Source organism: Salmo salar, chromosome ssa13 (assembly GCF_905237065.1).
Source record: "Salmo salar chromosome ssa13, Ssal_v3.1, whole genome shotgun sequence".
NCBI lineage: Eukaryota > Metazoa > Chordata > Actinopteri > Salmoniformes > Salmonidae > Salmo > Salmo salar.
Genome location: NC_059454.1, coordinates 61,017,816 through 61,039,867, shown reverse-complemented (window position 1 = coordinate 61,039,867; position 22,052 = coordinate 61,017,816). Strand labels below are relative to the sequence as shown.

General features: G+C 41.1%; 1 protein-coding gene across 22 annotated transcripts in view; it reads right to left on the bottom strand.

Moving 5' to 3' along the window:
* Positions 1-22,052, bottom strand: part of dlg2 (discs, large homolog 2 (Drosophila)) — a 400,329-nt gene that overhangs the window by 119,803 nt on the left and 258,474 nt on the right. The window contains exon 1 of one of the 22 annotated variants that reach the window (XM_045693444.1): positions 16,395-16,661. The exons of 20 other annotated variants lie outside the window; for them this stretch is intronic. In XM_045693444.1, coding sequence (XP_045549400.1) covers positions 16,395-16,478 — 84 coding nt within the window. In that variant the 5' untranslated portion in view covers positions 16,479-16,661. Of the gene's footprint in view, positions 1-16,394; positions 16,662-22,052 lie in introns of those variants that run through there. One more of the 22 variants, XM_014136960.2, reaches the window with a different exon arrangement.

Sequence of the window (22,052 nt, the reverse complement as noted above, 5' to 3'; positions counted from 1 at the left end):
ACTCTCAATCAAAGGCAGATAGACAACACCTGCCTTCAACTGAGAGTCCCAACCCCAATTAACCAAACATAGAAACAGACATACTAGACTAAACATAGAATACCAGAAAACCAAACAGTGCCCAAAAACCCCGGAATACTTAAACCAAATGCCCCTTCAACAAAACACACCACCCCGAACCACATAAAACGAATACCATCTGCCACGTCCTGACCAAACTACAATACCAATTAACCTTATACTGGTCAGGACGTGACACCATAGGACCACTTTAAGCCATACATGCCACAGAGCTGGGCTTTACAGAAGAGTGGCCAGAAAAAAGTAATTGTTAAAGGAAAAAATAAGCAAACATATTTGGTGTTCGCCAAAAGGCATGTGGGAGACTCCCCAAACATATGGAAGAAGGTACTCTGGTCAGATGAGACTAAAATTGAGCTTTTTGGCCATCAAGGAAAACGCTATGTCTGGCGCAAACCCAACACCTCTCATTACCCCGAGAACACTATCCCGAGAGCACCATGTTTTGCATAGGCAGGGACTGGGAAACTGGTCAGAATTGAAGGAATGATGGAAACCTGTTTCAGTCTTCCAAGGATTGGGAAACTGGTCAGAATTGAAGGAATGATGGAAACCTGTTTCAGTCTTCCAGAGATTTGAGACTGGGACGGAGGTTCACCTGCCAGCAGGACAATGACCCTAAGCATACTTCTAAAGCAACCCTCGAGTGGTTTAAGGGGAAACATTTAAATGTCTTGGAATGGCCTAGTCAAAGCCCATACCTCAATCCAATTGAGAATCTGTGGTATGACTTAAATATTGCTGGTACACCAGCGGAACCCATCCAACTTGAAGGAGCTGGAGCAGTTTTCCCTTGAAGAATGGGCAAAAACCCCAGTGGCTAGATGTGCCAAGCTTATGGAGACATGCCCCAAGACACTTGCAGCTGTAATTGTTGCAAAAGGTGGCTCTACAAAGTATTGACTTTGGGGGGTGAATAGTTATGCACGCTCAAGTTTTCTTTTTTTGTCTTATTTCTTGTTTGTTTCACAAGAAAAAATATTTTGCATCTTCAAAGTGGTAGGCATGTTGTGTATATCAAATGATACAAACCCCCCCCAAAAAATCAATTTTAATTTCAGGTTGTAAGGCAACAAAATAGGAAAAATGCCAAGGGGGGTGAATACTTTCGCAAGCCACTGTATGCTTCTATCCTCTTATTTTTGTCAGCCATCTTTGCTGAAGAAAGACTCCCTCGTTGGGTCGCATAGCGGTCGCCGCTGGTGATTTCAATAAAGTTGGAAAATGCTGAACTTTTTCACTGCCTCCCACGCCTTGTTCGTGCCGCCCAACGGTCCCCTGCCCACTCCGCTTCTCACCACTTTCCTTCCATTGAAAATTAATGGGAAGCGGTGTTTCACCATGCGGAGCCGCCAGACAGTAACTTGTCTTGGCTGATAAATAGAAATGACTCAACATTTGAATTCAAAATTCATATGAAAGTAATTTGTTGGACATTTAAAATAATTTGGTGAATAAATAAACATAATACTTACATTTGACAAAGTTATTCCTTATCCCTTTGGGGCATCCGGAAAAAAAGCTTGTCCGGAGAAGACAAGGTGAGCGCTACCATCAGTCCTGTGTCATGCCAACAGTAAAGCATCCTGAGACCATTCATGTGTGGGGTTGCTTCTCAGCCAAGGGAGTGGGCTCACTCACAATTTTGCCTAAGAACACAGCCATAAATAAAGAATGGTACCAACACATCCTCCGAGAGCAGCTTCTCCCAACCATCCAGGAAGAGTTTGGTGATGATCAATGCCTTTTCCAGCATGATGGAGCACCTTGCCATAAGGCAAAAGTGATAACTTAGTGGCTCGGGGAACAAAACATCGATATTTTGGGTCCATGGCCAGGAAACTCCCAGACCGTAATCCCATTAAGAACTTGTGGTCAATCCTCAAGGTGGGTGGACAAACAAAACCCCACAAATTCTGACAAACTCCAAGCATTCATTATGCAAGAATAGGCTGCCATCAGTCAGGATGTGGCCCAGAAGTTAATTGACAGCATGCCAGGGCAGATTGCAGAGGTCTTGAAAAAGAAGGGTCAACACTGCAAATATTGACTCTTTGCATCAACTTCATGTAATTGTCAATAAAAGCCTTTGACACTTATGAAATGCTTGTAATTATACTTCAGTATTCCATAGTAACATCTGACAAAAATATCTAAAGACACTGAAGCAGAAAACTTTGTGGAAATTAATATTTGTGTCATTCTCAAAACTTTTGGCCACGACTGTACTTTGGAACATATCCATTGTCTCTCTCTCTCTCTCTTTTATTATTGCTATGTCCCTCTCCCTCATTTTTTCTCCACTCCCATCCCTCTCTCTCAATTCCCTCAATCTAGATGTTACCTCATTATTCAAACATGCTCTTTCTCTCCCTCTCATGTCTGGGTATTTGTTGATGGGTATTTTATTGATATGTCCCTTTATCGCTATGGGCTGTGAGAAGCGTGTAGCTGGGGGATTCAGGCGAGAGTTCTGATTGTCTGGAAGCTGCCATGCTCTCTCCCTCTCCGCCTCATTGTGGCTGGAGGATTATCAGACTCTGGCCCAGCACCGATAACACAGCCCCCCACATCTACCAACAACCCTGCCCACAGCTGAACACAGCGCAGCAGAGAGTAAGGGTGAGGATGAGAACCTCAGCATGCTTGGAATACAGAGCAGAGGATGTTGGTGGGTGGAGATATTGGAGGGCGGGCTCATTATAATGGCTGAAATAGAATAGATGGCACGGTGTCAAACACATGGAAACCATGTCTTTGATACGAGTTCATCCATTCCATTCATTACAATGAGCCTGGTCTCCTATATCTCCACCCGCCAGCCTCCTCTGCTTTTCCCAAACCGCTACTGGCCTCAAAGTGTGTCTGGCATTTTGTGCTTTATATCTCCCAGCCGTCTGATACTTGAACGCGCTGCTTCATTTATAATGGATAGATAGAGAGAGAGGGAGAGAGGGAGATAGAGGGAGGACAGAGGGGAAAAAGAGAAAGACAGCGAGAGAAAAAATTGAAAAAAAGAGAGAAAGATCAAGAGAGAGAAAGGAAGGGAAATGAAAATTGAGACAGAATGGGAAAGGGATGTTGTCTAATATGATGTAATGTTATAACTTTCTTAAAGCCCCCATGCAGTCTTTGCAATTGTATTTTTTTATCATCACTGTATGTCTAATAAATCACTGTGTGAGTTTATTTAATGAAAATAACTCCAAAATATATGTTTAATCATTTATTTAAAATGACTAAAATGTCAATTTCCCTGAACTTCCTTTGGCCTTTGACATGCTCAGTCTGATCATGTGGGCATTATGAAACAGATTTGAAGAGATTTACATACACAGCCCTGATTGGCTGAAAGGATGGTATAGAGCCCACCCCCTTACCCAGATGAACAGTCATTGGTCTATTATAATCAGATCACATTGTGATGTCATGATGTTGACAATAAGTTCCATCCCACCTGAAGAGGCGGAAATTCCATGCATTTTTTTCAACCAGCTTACACAAAAAGAGCATTATCATAATGTTCACAATTTCAGAGTGTTATTTCGACCTCCGTTTGAAAATATCATAAACAAACAGGTAAATCACATTTTTAACTGCACTGCCCCTTAAAAAAACGTTGCTTTGAGCTTTTTCATAAATTAATGTCTGAAAAACAACAGCACAATTACAGCCGCAATCACCATTCAGGCTCAATTCGGGAATATAATGGAACCTAATCATATGGCCAACAACAGAGAGAGCTCTTGTGGTGTTCAAGTGGGCTCCGCTAATAAACAAAGTGATCTCGATGAGATGTTCAAAGCATTGCACCGCCCAGACGTATCCCCATCAGTGCCAGCTGCCTCGGCAGAGGTGGGCCAATGAAACAAAAATTACATTCAATAACAGTCTGAATGAACCAAATAAGGGCTCTGCAGTAGCTTTCTCTTTCCCTTAAGTAGCTTTCTGATGCCTCTTATGCCCATGTTGTTCTACCATTCGGCAGCTGTCTGCTAAATTGATCCTCGCAAAGCCCTTTGAAATAAAGAAAAGTTTGCAGAGCACAGCTGTGGAGACGTTTGATAATGTGGCCTTTGGAGGGACCGCCTGCCAGCCTGCCTTTTGAAGTGGAGAGTGCAGATAGCCCCTGATGGCTGCTGAAGGTAGGAGCCACCTTCCTCTTCCCATATAAATGTATACAGACATGTTAACAAGTACTGCAGTGTGGCCTAGGCTTGGTGTAGGGCCGCAGCCTCAGGCAAACATATCTACAGGGTCAGTATGGGTTTCAATCTGGCCTACTGCCCATTTGACACAACCTCTCACTATCTTTCCCACGTATTATCTTCTAGAATTTCAAGAAAATCTTTAAAGAACCTACAATATTTTTTAAAGAGTCAACAGTGTCTGTGTCTACCTATGTTGATGTAATAGCAAAGCCTTATTCGACGGCTGACAGTGAACCGTATTTCAAATCGTAATTGTCTCTATTAAGGCCATAATACCCATAAACCAAGCCCTTCATATTTTTATTTTAACAGACGCTATTATACAGAGCAACTAGGGTTAAGTGCCTTGCTCATGGGCACATTAACATATTTTCCCCCTAGTCAACTCGGGGGGATTCGAACCAGCAACCTTTCGTTTACTGGCCCAATGCTCTTAACCCGCTAGGCTACCTGCGGCCCCAAAAATGACATCAGTTTGAAGTACTGTACAAACAAACCAATGAGCAGACCAATTCTCTGGACACTTAGCAGATTTCTTGGTATTCACTGTGCATGTCAAGAAGAATACACCCCAAACACAGAATAGAATAAAGTAGCTGATGTTATGCGCATCTACAAATGCATTTAGATCTTACGGACAGTTCATGAGCTATGAAAACACAACCAACCAATATATCATCCAGTGACAAGCTCAAACCATTTCCCCTTGTATTGACTTTGGACTTGCTCATTATGCTGTGCTCTAGCCATTATAGTTAAAACTCAAATTACTGCTACGGTAGATACCCAGTGGTCTCAGTGCACAGTATCTACTATTAGGCTTATCTGTAACACCCATTTTCCTCACTCTCCAAGCCTGGGTAATCTGTGTTAATCTCCGAGAACCCTTGAGATTCAAAGCCTAACAGTAGAGCAAGGATAATAATGTTGGTTATACAGCCAATTTACACAATAGCATTACCGCTAATGCCATGGACCAATTCAGTGTAAGTCAGCTTATGGGACTGAACAGTGCTTACAGCTGCTTTCATTAAAGGATATAACTGCTCTTTTAAATTGCCATGCCTAGGCATAAAGGTCAAAAGCCAACGGAGATATCATTAAATATTGATTGGTGCCACGCAATCAGAAATGCAATTCTGTCTAGTACTTTGTCTCTAGTTTGGTGCTCTTTCTCTTTGGTATGCTGGCAGCCTTCCAGGGTCCTGAATCTGTTGGCTCTCTGGCCTCACCTTGCTGGTACCTGTCAGGTAATAATTAATAATGCGGGTGAATGCTAATAAGATTGGTGACCAGGCCGGCAAGACTTTTTATAAACTGACAAAATGTCTCCGAAATGGGCCGCACTCTAATGGAGAGATGAGGTCCCATGGGAATAGTTTGGCATTTGTCATTTCAGCCCGGGTGGCAGGCAGAAGGATTTAGCTGTCAAGAGGGGCCTAAAATCATGACGCCCCACAACTACTTCACCCATCTCTCCCTCTCCAGGTTCTGTGGACTGCCATTTCCTGGTTGTTAAAATTCTAATAGTTTGCCAAATGTCAGTTTATGTGACAAAACAAGTATAGTGTTCAGAAAAATTGTACCATCTAAACCGCTGTGAAATACACTATGGCCAAAAGTATATGAACATCTCTTCAAATTAGTGGATTTGGTTATTTCAGCCACACCCGTTGCTGAAAGGTGTATAAAATCGAATACACCGCCATGCAATCTCCATAGACAAACATTCACAACAGAACGACCCGTACTGAAGAACTCAGTGACTTTCAACGTGGCACCGCCATAGGATGCCACCTTTCAGTTTGTCAAATTTCTACCTGCTAGTGCTGCGCCGGTCAACTGTAAGCGCTGTTATTGTTCAGTTGAAACATCTAAGAGCATCAGCAACTCAGTCGCGAAGTGGTAGGCCACACAAGCTCACAGAACGGAACCGCCGAATGCTGAAGCGCATAGTGTGTAAAAATCGTCTGTCCTCGTTTGCAACACTCACTACTGAGTTCCAAACTGTCTCTGGAAGCAACGTCAGCACAAGAACGGTTTCTTCTGGAATTTCATGAAATGGGTCTCCATGGCCGAGCAGCCACACACAAGCCTAAGATCACCATGCGCAATGCCAAGCGTCGGCTGGAGTGGTGTAAAGTTCGCCGCCATAGGACTCTGGAAACGCGTTCTCTGTAGTGATGAATCACACTTCACTATCTGGCAGTCCGACAGAAGAATCTGGGTTTGGCGGATGCCAGGAGAACACTACCATAGTGCCAACTCTAAAGTTTGGTGGAGGAGGAATAATGGTCTGGGACTGTTTTTCATTGTTCGGGCTTGGCCTCTTAGTTCCAGAGAAGGGAAATCGTAACGCTACAGCATACAATGACATTCTAGACAATTCTGTGCTTCCAACTTTGTGGCAAAAGTTTGGGGAAGGCCTTTTCCTGTTTCAGCATGACAATTCCCCCATGCACAAAGCAAGGTCCATACAGAAATGGTTTGTCGAGATTGGTGTGTAAGGACTTGATTGCCCTGCACAGAGCCCTGACCTCTAACCCATCGAACACCTTTGGGATGAATTGGAACGCAGATTGCGAACCAGGCCTTATCGCCCAACATCAGTGCCCGACTTCACGAAGGCTCTTGAAGCTGAATGGAAGCAAGTCCCCACAGCAATGTTCAAACATCTAGTGGAAAGCCTTCCCAGAAGAGTGGAGGCTGTTATAGCAGCAAAGTGGGAGGCCAACTCTATATTAATAACCATGATTTTGGAATGAGATGTTTGATGAGCAGGCCTCCAAATACTTTTGGCTATGTAGTGTATCTTTTCAATAACCAAAAATATAGTATTATCAGCTGTTTGAAGCTGGTCTACTAAGCCTAAAGTAAAATACGAAAAAACGAAACTTAAGCACGGGAAGCATAGAAATAGAGCACATAGAATAGATTTACCACTTCTTAGACTTGCTTCAATGAGAATGACAGATCAATAACTCACATTTCTATGTAAATTTGGTCAGGTCGCCCAAAAAGTTACACATTGCAGATTTAATTTTGAAAGCAACGGCAGGTCGCATTGTCATTCTGCTAACAGATTTATGGTGAAGAATGTGGCATAGGTTTTCATTAAATATCATTATATGTTGAGCTCTAAAAGTCACATACAGTATGAAACCCTTTAGGCACTATGATAAACCATTCAAGTTAAGTGTCACCTCACATTCTAGTGTAAGTACTCTTTCGTGCTACTGAGCTGCCACACTAAGTGATGTTACAGAGAACTGTACAATAGCAATCTAAGTTTGTATGGTTTCAAGTATCTAAAAGTCAATATTAAGGTCTTTCTGGGACAGTTCATGCTCTCCTTAAATTGGAAGCATTGTCTGAGCCTCTCCAAAGAACATCAAAGGAAATGATTTACTTTGGCGCTAATGCCTTTATTAAAGACTGTACAACCACATCGGAGCACAGGGAAATTAAGATTTCGAGACTTGTTTAAATAGCAAAGCTAAAGCTGAAATAGGCTCATGATGCAATGGGGATCTATTGAGGCTAACCAGTAGGCAAAACCCCATTCTGTTAGATATAGAGAATGGCTCCAGAGACACCATGGAGTAAAGTTCAATTAGTTGATTCCTTTAAAATGTCGACTTTGATACACTACATGACCAAAAGTTTGTGGACACCAGCTCGTCGAACATCTTATTTCAAAATCATGGACATTAATATAAAGTTGGTCCCCCTTTTGCTGCTATAAACATCCTCCACTCTCCTGGGAAGGCTTTCCACTAGATGTTGGAACATTGCTGCGGGAACATGCTTCCATTCCGCCAAAAGAGCATTAGTGAGGTCGGGCACTGATGTTGGGTGATTAGGCCTGGCTCGCAGTCGGCCATCTAATTCATCCCAAAGGTGTTCGATTGGGTTGAGATCAGGGCTCTATGCAGGCCAGTCAAGTTCTTCCCCACCGTTCTCGACAAACCATTTCTGTATGGACCTGTGCACAGGGGCATGGTCATGCTGAAACAAGAAAAGGACTTCCCCAAACTTTTGCCACAAAGTTGGAAGCACAGAATCGTCTAGAACATCATTGTATGCTGTAGCGTTAAGATGTTTCTTCACTGGAACTAAGGGATCTAGCCCAAACCGTGAAAACAGCCCCAGTCTATTATTCCTCCTCCACCAAACTTTACAGTTGGCACTATACACTCGGGTAGATAGCGTTCTTCTGGCATCCGTCAAACCCAGATTCGTCCGTCGGACTGCCAGATGGTGACTTACCGGTGCCCCCACACACTGACTAATCGGTGCCCTGCTGTATATAGTCTCGCTATTGTTATTTTACTGCTGCTCATTAATTACTTGTTACTTTTATTTCTTATTCTTATACATATTTTGTATTTATTTTTTAAACTGCATTGATAGTTAGGGGCTCATAAGTTAGGATTTCACTGTAAGGTCAACACCTGTTGTATTCGGCGCATGTGACTAATAAAATGTGATTTGATTTGATTTGAAGCATGATTCATCACTCCAGAGCATGCGTTTCCACTGCTCCAGAGTCCAACGGCGGCAAGCTTTGGACTCGCCATGGCGCATGGTGATCTTAGGCTTGTGTGCAGCTGCTCGGCCAAACAGTTATTGTGCTGACGTTGCTTTCAGAGGCAGTTTGGAACTCGGCAGTGAGTGTTGCAACCGAGGACAGACGATTTTAATGTGCTACGCGGTCCAGAAATCGGCGGTCCCATTCTGTGAGCTTGTGTGGCCTACCACTTCGCGGCTTAGCCGTTGTTGTTCCTAGAGATTTCCACTTCACAATATCATCACTTACAGTTGACCGGGGCAGTTCTAGCAGGGCAGACATTTTACATACTGACTTGTTGGAAAGGTGGCATCCTATGATGGTGCCACGTTGAAAGTCACTGAACTCTTCAGTAAGGCCAATCTACTGCCAATGTTTGTCTATGGAGCTTGCATGGCTGTGTGCTCGATTTTATACACTTTTCAACAAACGGTGTGGCTGAAATAGCCGAATCCACTAATTTGGAGGGATGTTCACATACTTTTGTATATATAGTGGATGTGATGAAAAAGCACAGCTTTTTTAGATTTCGGTCATGTTCTTAGGATCTAAACATAATTTTAGACCTGAAAATACTTGTTTACCGAACTCCGATAGAAAGCCACATTGTAGTGTTCTTCTATAGATTGACAAGTCTATATATTTAAGATACAGTGCATTCGGAAAGTATTCCGACCCATTTACATTTTTTCTAATTTTGTTACTTTACAGCCTTATTTTAAAATAGATAAAATATTTGTTTTCCCTCATCAATCTACACCCAATACCCTATAATGACAATGCGAAAACCACTTTTTTTTTAAGGTTTACAAATGTATAAAAAAATTAAAAACAGAAATACCTTATTTGCATAAGTATTCAGACCCTTCAGCTCAGGTGCATCCTGTTTCCATTGATCATCCTTGAGATGTTTCTACAACTTGGAGTCCACCTGTGGTATTCAATTGATTGGACATGATTTGGAAAGGCACACACCTGCCGATTTAAGGTCCTACAGTTGACAGTGCATGTCAGATCAAAAACCAAGCCTGAGGTCAAAGGAATTGTCCGTCGATCTCCGAGACAGGATTGTGTCAAGTCACAGATCTGGGGAATGGTAACAAAAATGTCTGCAGCATTGATAGTCCCCAAGAACACAGTGGCCTCCATCATTCTTAAATAGAAGACGTTTGGAACCACTAAAACTCTTCCTAGAGCTGGCCGCCCGGTCAAACTGAGCAATCAGGGGAGAAGGGCCTTGGTCAGGGAGGTGACCAAGAACCCGATGGTCACTCTGAGAGAGCTCCAGAGTTCCTCTGTGGAGATCGGAGAACCTTCCAGAAGGACAACCATCTCCGCAGCATTCCACCAATCAGGCCTTTATGGTAGAGTGGCCAGAAGGAAGCCACTCCTCAGTAAAAGGCACATGACAGCCCGCTTGGAGTTTGCCAAAAGGCACCTAAAGACTCTCAGACCATGAGAAACAAGATTCTCTGGTCTGATGAAACCAAGATCGAAATATTTGGCCTGAATGCCAAGCGTAACGTCTGGAGGAAACCTGGCACCATCCCTATGGGGAAGCATGGTGGTGGCAGCATCATGCTGTGGGGATGTTTTTCAGCGACAGGGACTGGGAGACTAGTCAGGATCGAGGGAAAAATGAATGGAGCAAAGTACAGAGAGATCCTTGATGAAAACCTGCTAAAGAGTTCTCAGGACCTCAGAATGGAGGGGAAGGTTCACCTTCCAACAGGACAACAACCCTAAGCACACAGCAAAGACAACGCAGGAGTGGCTTCGGGACAAGTCTCTGAATGTCCTTGAGAGGCCCAGCCAGAGTCTGGACTTGAACCTGATCAAACATCTCTGGAGAGACCTGAAAATAGCTGTGCAGCAACGCTCCCCATCCAACCTGACAGAGCTTGAGAGGATCTGCAGAGAAGAATGGGAGAAACTCCCCAAATACAGGTGTGCCAAGCTTGTAGCGTCATACCAAAGAAGACTTGATGCTGTAATCACTGCCAAAGGTTCTTCAACAAAATACTGAGTAAAGGGTCTGAATACTTATGTAATTGGGATATTTTTTTATATATATACATTTGCAAAAATTTATAAAACTTGTTTTTGCTTTGTCATGATGAGGTATTGTGTGTAAATTGTAATGTAACAAAATGTGGAAATAGTTAAGGGGTCTGAATACTTTCCGAATGCACTGTAAATGTGGAAAAACACAAAAAGATGTCTTGACAAAAGCTGTCTAAGAGTCCATCTGAACAATGGCTAAAATGATATGCCAGCTTTGCAATTAACTTCATCAGTCACAGACACGGAATATCCTGCTGTATCTCACACAAAAGACAGTCTTCACTCCGTAAGAACAGCATCAGAAGCCAGATAAGTGAAAGCCTAATTGGCAACAATTCTGTAAAATCTTCACTGTGCAATATAAATCATAAACCGAACAAAATTGGATGCAATACGGCATTCTGTATTGGATAAATCGAACAATCAAAGCAACGCAATCGTCAATGCAATAGTTTATTAATAGATACAAAATATGAATTAAGAGATGCAGGACTCCTACAGCAGGAGGGTCAATCAACAAAGGAAAACCAAAACTAATACATTCATCACTTCTTGATGATGACAAATCCTTATGTGAGAGAGTCCAGTAATTCTTACTTTTTCCACACCCTATTTCCCATTTAGGGGAATATTAGGAGGAGTACACCTATGGGACTCCTAATGACCTGTGTTGCTCAGTTGGTAGAGCATGGTGTCTGCAACGCCATGGATTGTGGGTTTGATTCCTGCTTGGACCACCCCATACGAAATACTGTATTTATACAAGCATGACTGTAAGTCACTTGGTATAAAAAGTGTCTGCTAAATAGCATATATTATGTCCACACACCACCTCACGTTTAGAATGGAAACTGTCTATTCCTTCCCGTATCCAATTAAGGAAATCAATTGTGAAGGGATATTAAAAATCCTGTGTAAGGAATGAAAATCCTGCACTATGCACTCCTGTAATACATCTAAAAACTTTTGGCTTTGTGACCGATGGCAGGATCTCTTCCACTACACTACTGACTCAGTGTGCAGCCCAAATGGCACCCAATGATTCCCTATTTAGTGCACTATATAGGGAAAAGGTTGCCATTTAGGATGCAGCCCCAGACTGCTGTAAATACAAAATGGAGGCAATGCAGAAAATCACAAAGGAAGGCAATGTCCTAAAATGAATATCGTTTTTTTGTTGGCAGAAGTCCGACTGATCAAATCCTTTTCCAGAAACGAAGCTAAAAAGTTATTGCAATGTGATAAACCTGATGGAGGAAATGAGAAAGACAAATGAGAGCGACATTCAACAGTGTGAGATTGTAATGACGTTACGATGGTCTCATCTGAGAATGAATGGAGTTTGAGCCCGACAACACAGGGCAAATGTTTGGGATGACAAGATGGTGTGGTACGCCCTTTGTTAGAGGGAATAATATAATATTTTTGTTGAAATGACTCCTGGACAGTAAGAACAACAATTACATTTACATTTTAGTCATTTAGCAGACGCTCTTATCCAGAGCGACTTACAGTAGTGAGTGCATACATTTCATACATTTGCGTCTGGCCTTCATACAACAATGTGTCTGGCCACCTGCTAATCAATGAATTCCTAGTCATCAGAGGGTTTGAGTTTTTTTTTAAATTAATGTTAAGGTCCATGAGATTTGTGCGTATTGATGTGTATTGTTGTGAAATTGTTAGATATTACTGCACTGTTGGAACTAGAAACACAAGCATTTCGCTACACCCGCAATAACATCTGCTAAACACGTGTATGTGACCAATAACATTAGATTGAGAGGTGTTAAACAACAACAAAAATAATGAGGAACAGCAACTGACTTGATGGGGATATTATTTCAGATTTTTCTAATTGAGGTTATGGCAAAGAACACTTCTGACATAACCTTCTGTTTGTGTTTGGCACGTCAGTAAACTTCATTACACAAGTGATGCGTTTTCCAAAAATTATTCAGGAGTGAGTGACTTGATAACAATGGATCTTCATCATGAACTAACACCATAACAATGGAGCAACATGATGTCCAAGTGCCTCGTCCAAATGATGACCTTAGCTAGTCAAAATTATGACTACCGTAACTGCTAAATCCTCTAGGGTTAAGTTGAGGTTAAACCCCGACGGCTATATCTTAAACCCAGACTGATCTTAAGGCAAAAGTAAGCTCCCGAAGACCACACTCTGCAACCGAGACAAAACCTTAAACAAAACACTGAAAATGCGGCGCTCCGCTCTACAAGCAGCGCGTTATGCCCAACCTTCCCCATCGACCAACCTTCTGGTGGATGATTCACCAGGTCACGACTGTATGTATAACTCAATTGGACACAGTCAAATAATGCAGTCTAAGGCTTGCAACCTGGCTGGCTGGAGCTGAGAAACAAGTGTTTTTCCAAAATACCTTATTGATCAAACTTGAGAAACACACTGAAAAGTTAAAGTAGGCTGGAGAATAAAAGCTGAAATATTTAAGTATGTCAACTGTGAATCTCTTTTCCGACTTTGCTTGTTGATAATGCTTCTCACTGTTCAATGTTCAAATTATTCAATGGAAAAATGAAGTAGCCACTAAAGAAACTAAACCCCGAATATTACACCAAGAGCAGCCCTTTTCCAGACTTCATGTCAGGGCTGCTTAGCAAACACGAGCACAACTCTATTTCTTCAAGTGGAAAATACATATTTTATATCATTCAAAAGTGTGAGAATTAAATTGGCTATTTCTGCTACGGTTATGCATATGAGTATATCTGGCAGTGAGCAGTGGCTGCTCTGGTAATCTAATAACAAAACCAGTCCTCTTTCAATTTGATTTAATCGCTCCGCTGCTTGGATTTGTTCTTGTGTTTCAGGTGAAGGTAAAATGACTATTTAATCAAGGTGGTATATCAAGGACTCTTAGAGAATAGGCTGTCGGTCCTACTTTGACACGTATAAGAAGAAATACATATATGATATCGTGAAGGTTACTTTAGAGGATTCATTGTTTTGGCTTTATGTTCAATTTCCTTTTCAAAATCTGTAAAAGTTACATTTGTTTAGATAACACCATTCCAAAACGAGACTATAAATGAAAATAGATTTAGCAGTACTTTCACTGAAGCTCATGATGCTCATAACGTATTTACTTAAAGAAACAATAGGTACATTTCAAATAATCATTGAACAGTTTCCCAAATCCCAGACAGTAGTTTAGGGTAAAGAGCTTAGGAGAAAGAAAACCTGAAAAGTATATTCTACTCCCCCCCCCCCCCCCCAATAACTCTGTGGTTTATTCTGTACAAGAGCTGACACAGTGGACCAATTAGTTGCTTCCCAACTGTGCTGAGGCCCACGCTCCTCTCCGCTCTCCCTGTTGCTCATTCACGCTCAGCTTCACAAGCACCATATTCCCTCAGCCACAACCACAACCAACACCCCAGCTTCTTCAGTTACAGGGCCGCAATACACGCGGGTGCGCGCACACGGATGAGTGAGTGTCTGCAGACCTGTGTGCCAATGCCAATGTTCTTTTGGCTGTGTTTAAGAGTGCTTGGACAATGCAATGTATGAGGTGAAGGTTATGGCCAAGTAATTTTGCCCACAACATACTGTAAAGTTAATGGTGAGTACAGTGAGCAAAAAATACCCCTGGTTGGTAATTCATCCATTTCAAAATATATCACACTAAAACAACTACTTTCTTACTTACAACAAGCTAAAAAAATGTCTTTATTTATTTTATTTCACCTTTATTTAACCAGGTAGGCCAGTTGAAAACAAGTTCTCATTTACAACCGTGACCTGGCCAAGATAAAGCAAAGCAGTGCGACAAAAATCACAACACAGAGTTACACAGAAACAAATGTACAGTCAATAACACAATAGAACAATCTATGTACAGTGTGTGCAAATGTAGAAGAGTAGGAAGGTAAGGCAATAAATAGATCATAGAGGCAAAATAATTACAATTTAGGATTAATACTGGAGTGATAGATGTGCAGATGATGTCCAAGTAGAGATACTGGGGTGCAAAAGAGCAAGAGGATAAGTAACAATATGGGGATGAGGTAGTTGGGTGTGCTATTTACAGATAGGCTGTGTACAGGTACAGTGACCGGTAAGCTGCTCTGACAGCTGATGCCTAAAGTTAGAGAGGGAGATATAAGACTTCAGCTTCAATAATTTTTGCCATTTTTGCAAATAACATAAGATACCAAAATGTATGCTACTAAAACTTTCCTTGTCCAATTTGGTCGGCAGCCAGCGCTTCCATTCCAACACAACATTCTAAACTAAAAACCTCCAGACTTCCAATAGTCGAGTCAACAAGACAAAATTTGGAAGGTTGGCCCTGCGAGACTACCTTGTCCCTCTGACTCCTCTAGTCTCCAATCTGGATCAATACGTCCCACCCCAGACTCTCCACATCCCCATTGCAAATCAGCTCTATTGTTGCTAGACATCATGGTGTTTAAGTGAACAAATCCACATCACAATATAAGCCATAGAGGACAACACATTTTTTGGTTTACTGTACAGCTTGCTTAGATTCCACCACCAGAGGCTTGTGCAGCATAACGGGCTTGGGAGTGAGCGACTTAGCCCTAGAGCAGAAACATGTTGAAAGCCAATTGAAAAGAGCTAACAACCGACAATTTCCTCAATAGCCCCTATTTAAGTTTCAACATGTTCTGGATTATAAAAATCTTAGGATCTAACCTATTCAACGATATTAAAGCCCAGGGTTGAAATTCTGATTTTCCAGGGAAAAAAAACAAACAGGTGGAAACTCTAGCGATGTAAAACTCATAGAAATCTGTAAAAGCATAAAAGCACACCGCAAATCAAATACTTTCAAAAATAGACTACTTACTTTCTACTTCACGTAAGTCACATTAATCACACACCATCCCAGGTGACTTATGACACGTACATAACACGTACAATCCCAAACACTCATACGGTGTCCATATTGGGACAATCTCAGTCTCAGCAATGTCAGTAGGACTTCTTACAGGACCAAAACACACTTCCCAATCTGTCTATCTGTTAAACAGTATCTACTGGCAATGTACCGTAAGCAACTGCCCCTGGACTAATCTGAAGCGATGCTGATTTATCTTAAGACTCTGAAGACTTAAGAGGGAAATCTTCTAGTGCAACAGACACATTGTCAAACTTTGTATCGGGGACTTCAGAGATGTTTGAGGAGAAATGTAACCGGAGGACAGCTGATAAGAGGATATTGTGCAGTTAATGAGAAAGATACGGCGTTGCTTTAAGGTCTCTTACGCTCGCTCTCAAATGCGGTAGAACAGATGCTTTTAAGGAACAGATTGCATAGCCCACAAAGCTGAGCCTTTCAAAATGATAAACAAGAAAGATGCTTCTTACATCCAGATGGACACTTTCACTTTGTATTCTTCTGAAACTATGCCACTATTTGTTGACCAAAATAAATCAGAAAACATCTCACACCTACCGTCTCTTTCTGCATTTTGGCTTTCCTCGCATTCTGTACAAGTCTTCTCCCTAGCTTCTTAGCATAGAAAATCGAGGCAAACATACTCACAGAAAAGAAATAGAGCAAATGTTTTGTTTGCACAGCCGTGTATGTGCCTGAGAGATTATTCCTTGTCAGTATATTCCACAGGCAAGAGAGAGCAGGAGGGGGAACGATGAGAGTGGGAAAGCAGAAGTGGGACTCTCTCGCTCTCTTACCCTCTCTCGCTTTCTCTGCATCTCAGCACAGCAGAGGCAGGTCTCTCTCTCTCACCCACACACACACTCACTTTGAAAGAGAGAGAGCGAGAAGTGGGGGGGGGGACCGTCTGCAGGTCTATTTACATATCACAGACAGAAGGGACGGACAGAGAGCATGTATTAGCATCCTTAACACCAATCTAGCCCCGAAAACTGCCTATCTAGACCCCTAGCACCCAGGGGAGGTTTGATATCACCCAGCCCAGTGCTGTACATCATCCTGGGGCCAGCCTGTGTCTCTCTCTCTCTCTTCCCCCCTCCGCCTTAGGCAGCAGGGTTGAGAGTGGAAGGGGGAAAGCTGCTGCTAAATCAATGGTGCCTTCCAGCTTGGCAGGTTTTATACACACACTTTCACACACCGCCATGGTGAGGAGGACCCTATGGGGAACACACAGAGTCTGTTTCCATGAGTCACGCTAGTGCAATGCAACGTGGGTACTAAACCTGTAATTTTCATGACAAAGAAAACAACCCAATTACTCACTACCTCGGATGGGGGTACTTCTACAAAACCTCCTTTTTCAAAATGTTATTTAACCTTTATTTATACAGGTTTTTCCTCACTGAGATTAAATCTATTTTTCAGAAAACAAATATTTGTCATTTTTGTGTACATGTACCAGTCCCTTAAACAATAAAATGCATATGAAATATAATAAATGTATACTCCAATATTTCTCTGTTCATTTTCTTTTCTCTGCTTATTATAAGCTATTTTCATTCTATTTACTTCTATAACGCATTTTTTTGAGTGATTCAATCAGTACTTATGTACGAACAAGGACCATCACTAAAATTCCTTCTTGGAATTCCCTAAATTTTTCCTCTTCATCCATCTAACGTTAATCTATCAATGTATTCTGCTATATTAAGGTACAATAAATCAATGTTTTTTACCTTTTCACTTTTTGCCATTTACTTTGTTTAACATTCTGTACTCTACAGTCCTACTCAAATGCAATCAGCATTAGATCTACAATGACAATAACGTGCATTTTACAGTTCGCACCATTGGGAAAAAATATCCTTGGATTCCCTCATAATGATCATGATCATGTTCTGAATAGATATGTGGTTGTCTCACCTACCTTAGTCGAATGCACTGACTGTAAGTGGCTCTGGAGAACAGCGTCTGCTAAATGACCAAAATGTAAATGTAATTCATTAAAAGCCTTAAGCATTACCCCATCTTATCTGATGGGAAATATGATGGCAGCAGTGAAGGATGTGCTTCATTAATGTAGTGTCGGCTCATGTCAGACCTCATGGAGGGCTTATTAACACAACCACACCGTGCCTCATTTTCACCCCAATCAATAGCCCGACACACACATCAAACCACTGGACCCCAGAGGAATACCGTCCGCAGCTGAGGGAGGGTTAGACTGGTTCCTGATAACTCTCTAAACAGCGCCTGAACGTTACAATCACTTAAGAGCACATTGTGAGCTGTAAAGAGTTCTCAGGCTCTTCAGTACTAAAGCAGACCACAAGATTTGTCTGGAAATTATAAGAACTATGGATAATACAAATACTCTTGAATGGCTCACTTCTGTTGTGAAGATTTTAAGCACCATTGCTTAGTGACAAAAACCAACACGCCTGCAGTTTACAGTGATGACAATGGATTTTTCTAGATTAAATACATCACCTCAAAATGTCTGCCTAGTCCACACTATGAGATGCCATGATGTTGTAGCCCATTTCAAAACATTTGTCATCTGCTGGTGTGTTTTGCATATATTCATGTCCAAACTGTGAGAGGGAATTCCTGTTTTAGATTATGAGGGATCTCTTGTCTCTAATAGACTAAATGGAGCTGTACGTGGAGTGAACAGAAGAAGAGGACTGAGGTGTTCTGGCACAACCACAGTGCAATTGCGTCCCAGAGGCAATCTATTCCCTGTATATCCAGGCTGTATCACAACCGGCCGTGATTGGGATTCCCGTAGGGCGGCACACAATTGGCCCAGCGTCGTCTGGGTTTGACCGGGGTAGGCCGTCACTGTAAATAAGAATTTGTTCTTAACTGACTTGCCCAGTAAATAAATAAAAAATAATAATAAAAAAATCAAGGGCTCTGGTCAAAAGAAGTGCACTATGTAGGGAATAGGGTGCTATTTGGGAGACAGACTACAACTGCATCATGACTGTTAGTATAATGCTTTCAGAAAGTATTCACAACCCTTTTGTTATGGCAAGCCTAAATAACTTAATTTGTAAAAATGTGCCTAACAAGTCACATAATAAGTTGCATGGTCTCACTCTGTGTGCAATAATAGTTTTTAACATTATTTTTAAATAAATACCCCATCTCGGTACCCCACACATACAATTATCAGTAAGGTCCCTAAGTCAAGCAGTGAATTTCAAGCACAGATACAACCACAAAGACCAGGAAGATTTTCCTATGCCTCGCAAAGAAGGGCACCTCTTGGTAGATGGGTAAAAAAAGCAAACATCCCTTTGAGCATGGTGCAGTTATTAATTGTATGCTTCAGATGGTGTTTCAATACAGTCAGTCACTACAAAGATACAGGCGTCCTTCCTAACTCAGTTGCCAGAGAGGAAGGAAACCGCTCAGAGATTTCACCGTGAGGTTACAGAGTTTAATGGCAGTGATAGGAGAAAACTGTGGATGGATCAACAACATTGTAGTTACTCCACAATACTAACCTAAATGACAGGGTGAAAAGAAGGAAGCCTGAGCAGAATCAAATATTCCAAAACATGCAATAACGCACTAAAGTAATACTGCAAAAAATGTGCCAACTTTTTTTCCTAAATACAAAGTGTTATGTTTGTGGCAAATCCAACAACACGTCACTCTTCATATTTTGAAGAATGGTGGTGGCTGCACCATGTTATGAGTATGCTATGTGGTTAGGACAGGGTGTTGGGTGGGCATTCTATGATGTCTATTTCTTTGTTTTGAGCCGAGTATGGTTCCTAATCAGAGGCAGCTGTCTATCGTTGTCTCTGATTAGGAATCATACTTAGGCAGCCTTTCCCCACCTGTAGTTGTGGGATCTTATTTTTGTATTGCTTTGTGTGCCTACAGAACGTGACGGTCGTATTTTCTTTGTTCATTACCTTTTATCGTGTTCTGAGTAAATAAATCACAAGATGAACATATTCCACGCTGCACCTTGGTCGACTCCTTTTGACGAACGTTACACATGGAGTTTTTGGGGGGATAAAATTAAACATAATAGAGTTAAGCGCCGGTAAAATCCAAGAGGAAAAACTGGTTTAGCCTAAAACAAGGCCAATTATTCACTGGAGTTGCTTACCAAGACGACATTGAATGTTCCTGAGTGGCCTATTTACAGTTTTAACTTAAATCAACTTGAAAATATATGGCAAGACTTAAAAATGGCTGTCTAGCAATGATCAATAACCAACTTGAAAGAGCTGGACAATTTTTAAAGAATAATGGGCAAATATTGTACAATCCAAGTGTACAAAGCTTTTACAGACTTACCCAGAAAGACTCACAGCTGTAATCGCTGCCATAGGTGATTCTAACATGTATTGACTCAGGGGGTTGAATACTTATCTAATCAAGATATATTAGTATTTTATTTTCCATTAATAAAAATGTAATCTTCCACTGAGTATTTTGTGTAGATCATTGACAGAAAAAAATTACAAATCAATTTTAATCCCACTTTGTAACACAACACAATGTGGAAAAAGTCAAGGAGTGTGAATACTTTCTGAAGGCAGATCAGCCAAACTTCAATTATTGTTTTTGTTCATCATGAGCATGTCTGTTTCATATAGATAAGAGTGGGTCCAAGGGAGTAATTTGAATTTGTAAATTCAGCAAATTAGGATTATGCAATAATAACAATATTTTGTATTAATGAACTTGTATAGCAATAATCTGAACATCAGGTGAACCAAAACCACATAATGCATGAGCGATGTCACACATTTACCACTGCAGGTACACATTTTTATAATGCTATTTATCACTGAATAAAAACAATATTCAGCATTTCACCAGCTGTATTCTAAAACTGTATTCATGCTCATTCATATGCCCTCATTCCCACTGCACTCTCATAACTATGCTTTGCTTCTGTTACTTAAAGTAGTCTATCATGCCTTTCATTTGTTGATTTCAATCTACACCCCCAAGGTAAAAATTGCAATGTCCATTAGAGTGATTGGGGGATTTTGTAACAGTGCTTTCAGACTTGCATTCAATTTTTCGGATGGAGAGAGTTAATACTTTATTTAGAAGTTGTCTGTCTGGTTGGATGCACTTAGTCAGGTTGCATTTAGTCCTGAAAGGCTCACGACATAGGACTGCCACTTTCTGAATATAGTTTCAACTCCCTTCATCTTGCACATGCCGGTGTGCATTTCAAACACACTTCCGAAAGTGCTATCCGGAAATCCACCATTGCCAATTGATTGAATATCAGCTTTAGATGCTGGTGAGGCTAAGAATGGCAGCTATGAAAAATACTTTCTGTAAATAATCTCCAAAAACAATTGCCTATTGCCTGCCGGAAAATATTCAACTTCGCATTCATGAAATCATTAATACAAAAGTGAACAACAACATGGCATTTTTTGGTGCTTATCTACTGGACTAATGCTACCTTTCAGTGGTGTAAAGTACTTAAGTAGTTTTGGGGGGTTTATTTACTTTATGTAATTACTGATATTTTCTACAACTTTTACTTTACTAGAATTCTAAAGAAAATAATGTACTTTTTACTCAATACATTTTCCCTGACACCCAAAAGTACTCGTTACATTTTGAATGCTTAGCAGTACAGAAAAATTGTCCAATTCACACACATCTCAAAATAACATCCCTGGTCATCCCTACTGCCTCTGATCTGGCAGACTCAATAACACAAATGCTTCAATTGTAAATTATTTCTGAGTGTTGGGAGTGTGCCCTTGGCTATCTGTAAATAAATAACAATTAAAAAAATGGTGCCTGGTTTGCTTAATATAAGGAATGTGAAATGATTTATACTTTTACATTTGATACTTAAGTATATTTTAGCAATTACATTTACTTTTGATACTTATGTATATGTTTAAAAAAAAATACTTTAAAACTTTTACTCAAGTAGTATTTTACTGGGTGACTTTCACTTGAGACATTTTCCATTAAGGTATCTTTACTTTTGCTCAAGCATGACAATTAGGTACTTTTTCCACCACTGCTGTATTTGGCACATTTTTTTACAATGGCTACCACAGGCTAAAAGTCCCAGTCGGTGACTACAGCATGTCAGTGAAAGTTTGGATCGTGACTTGTCATACAGGGTTGGATAAAATTCCTTGGCCATCAGCCATCTGGAGGGTCTGCCCTGGTCATCCCGGGGTTCTGTCTGGAGGACATGCA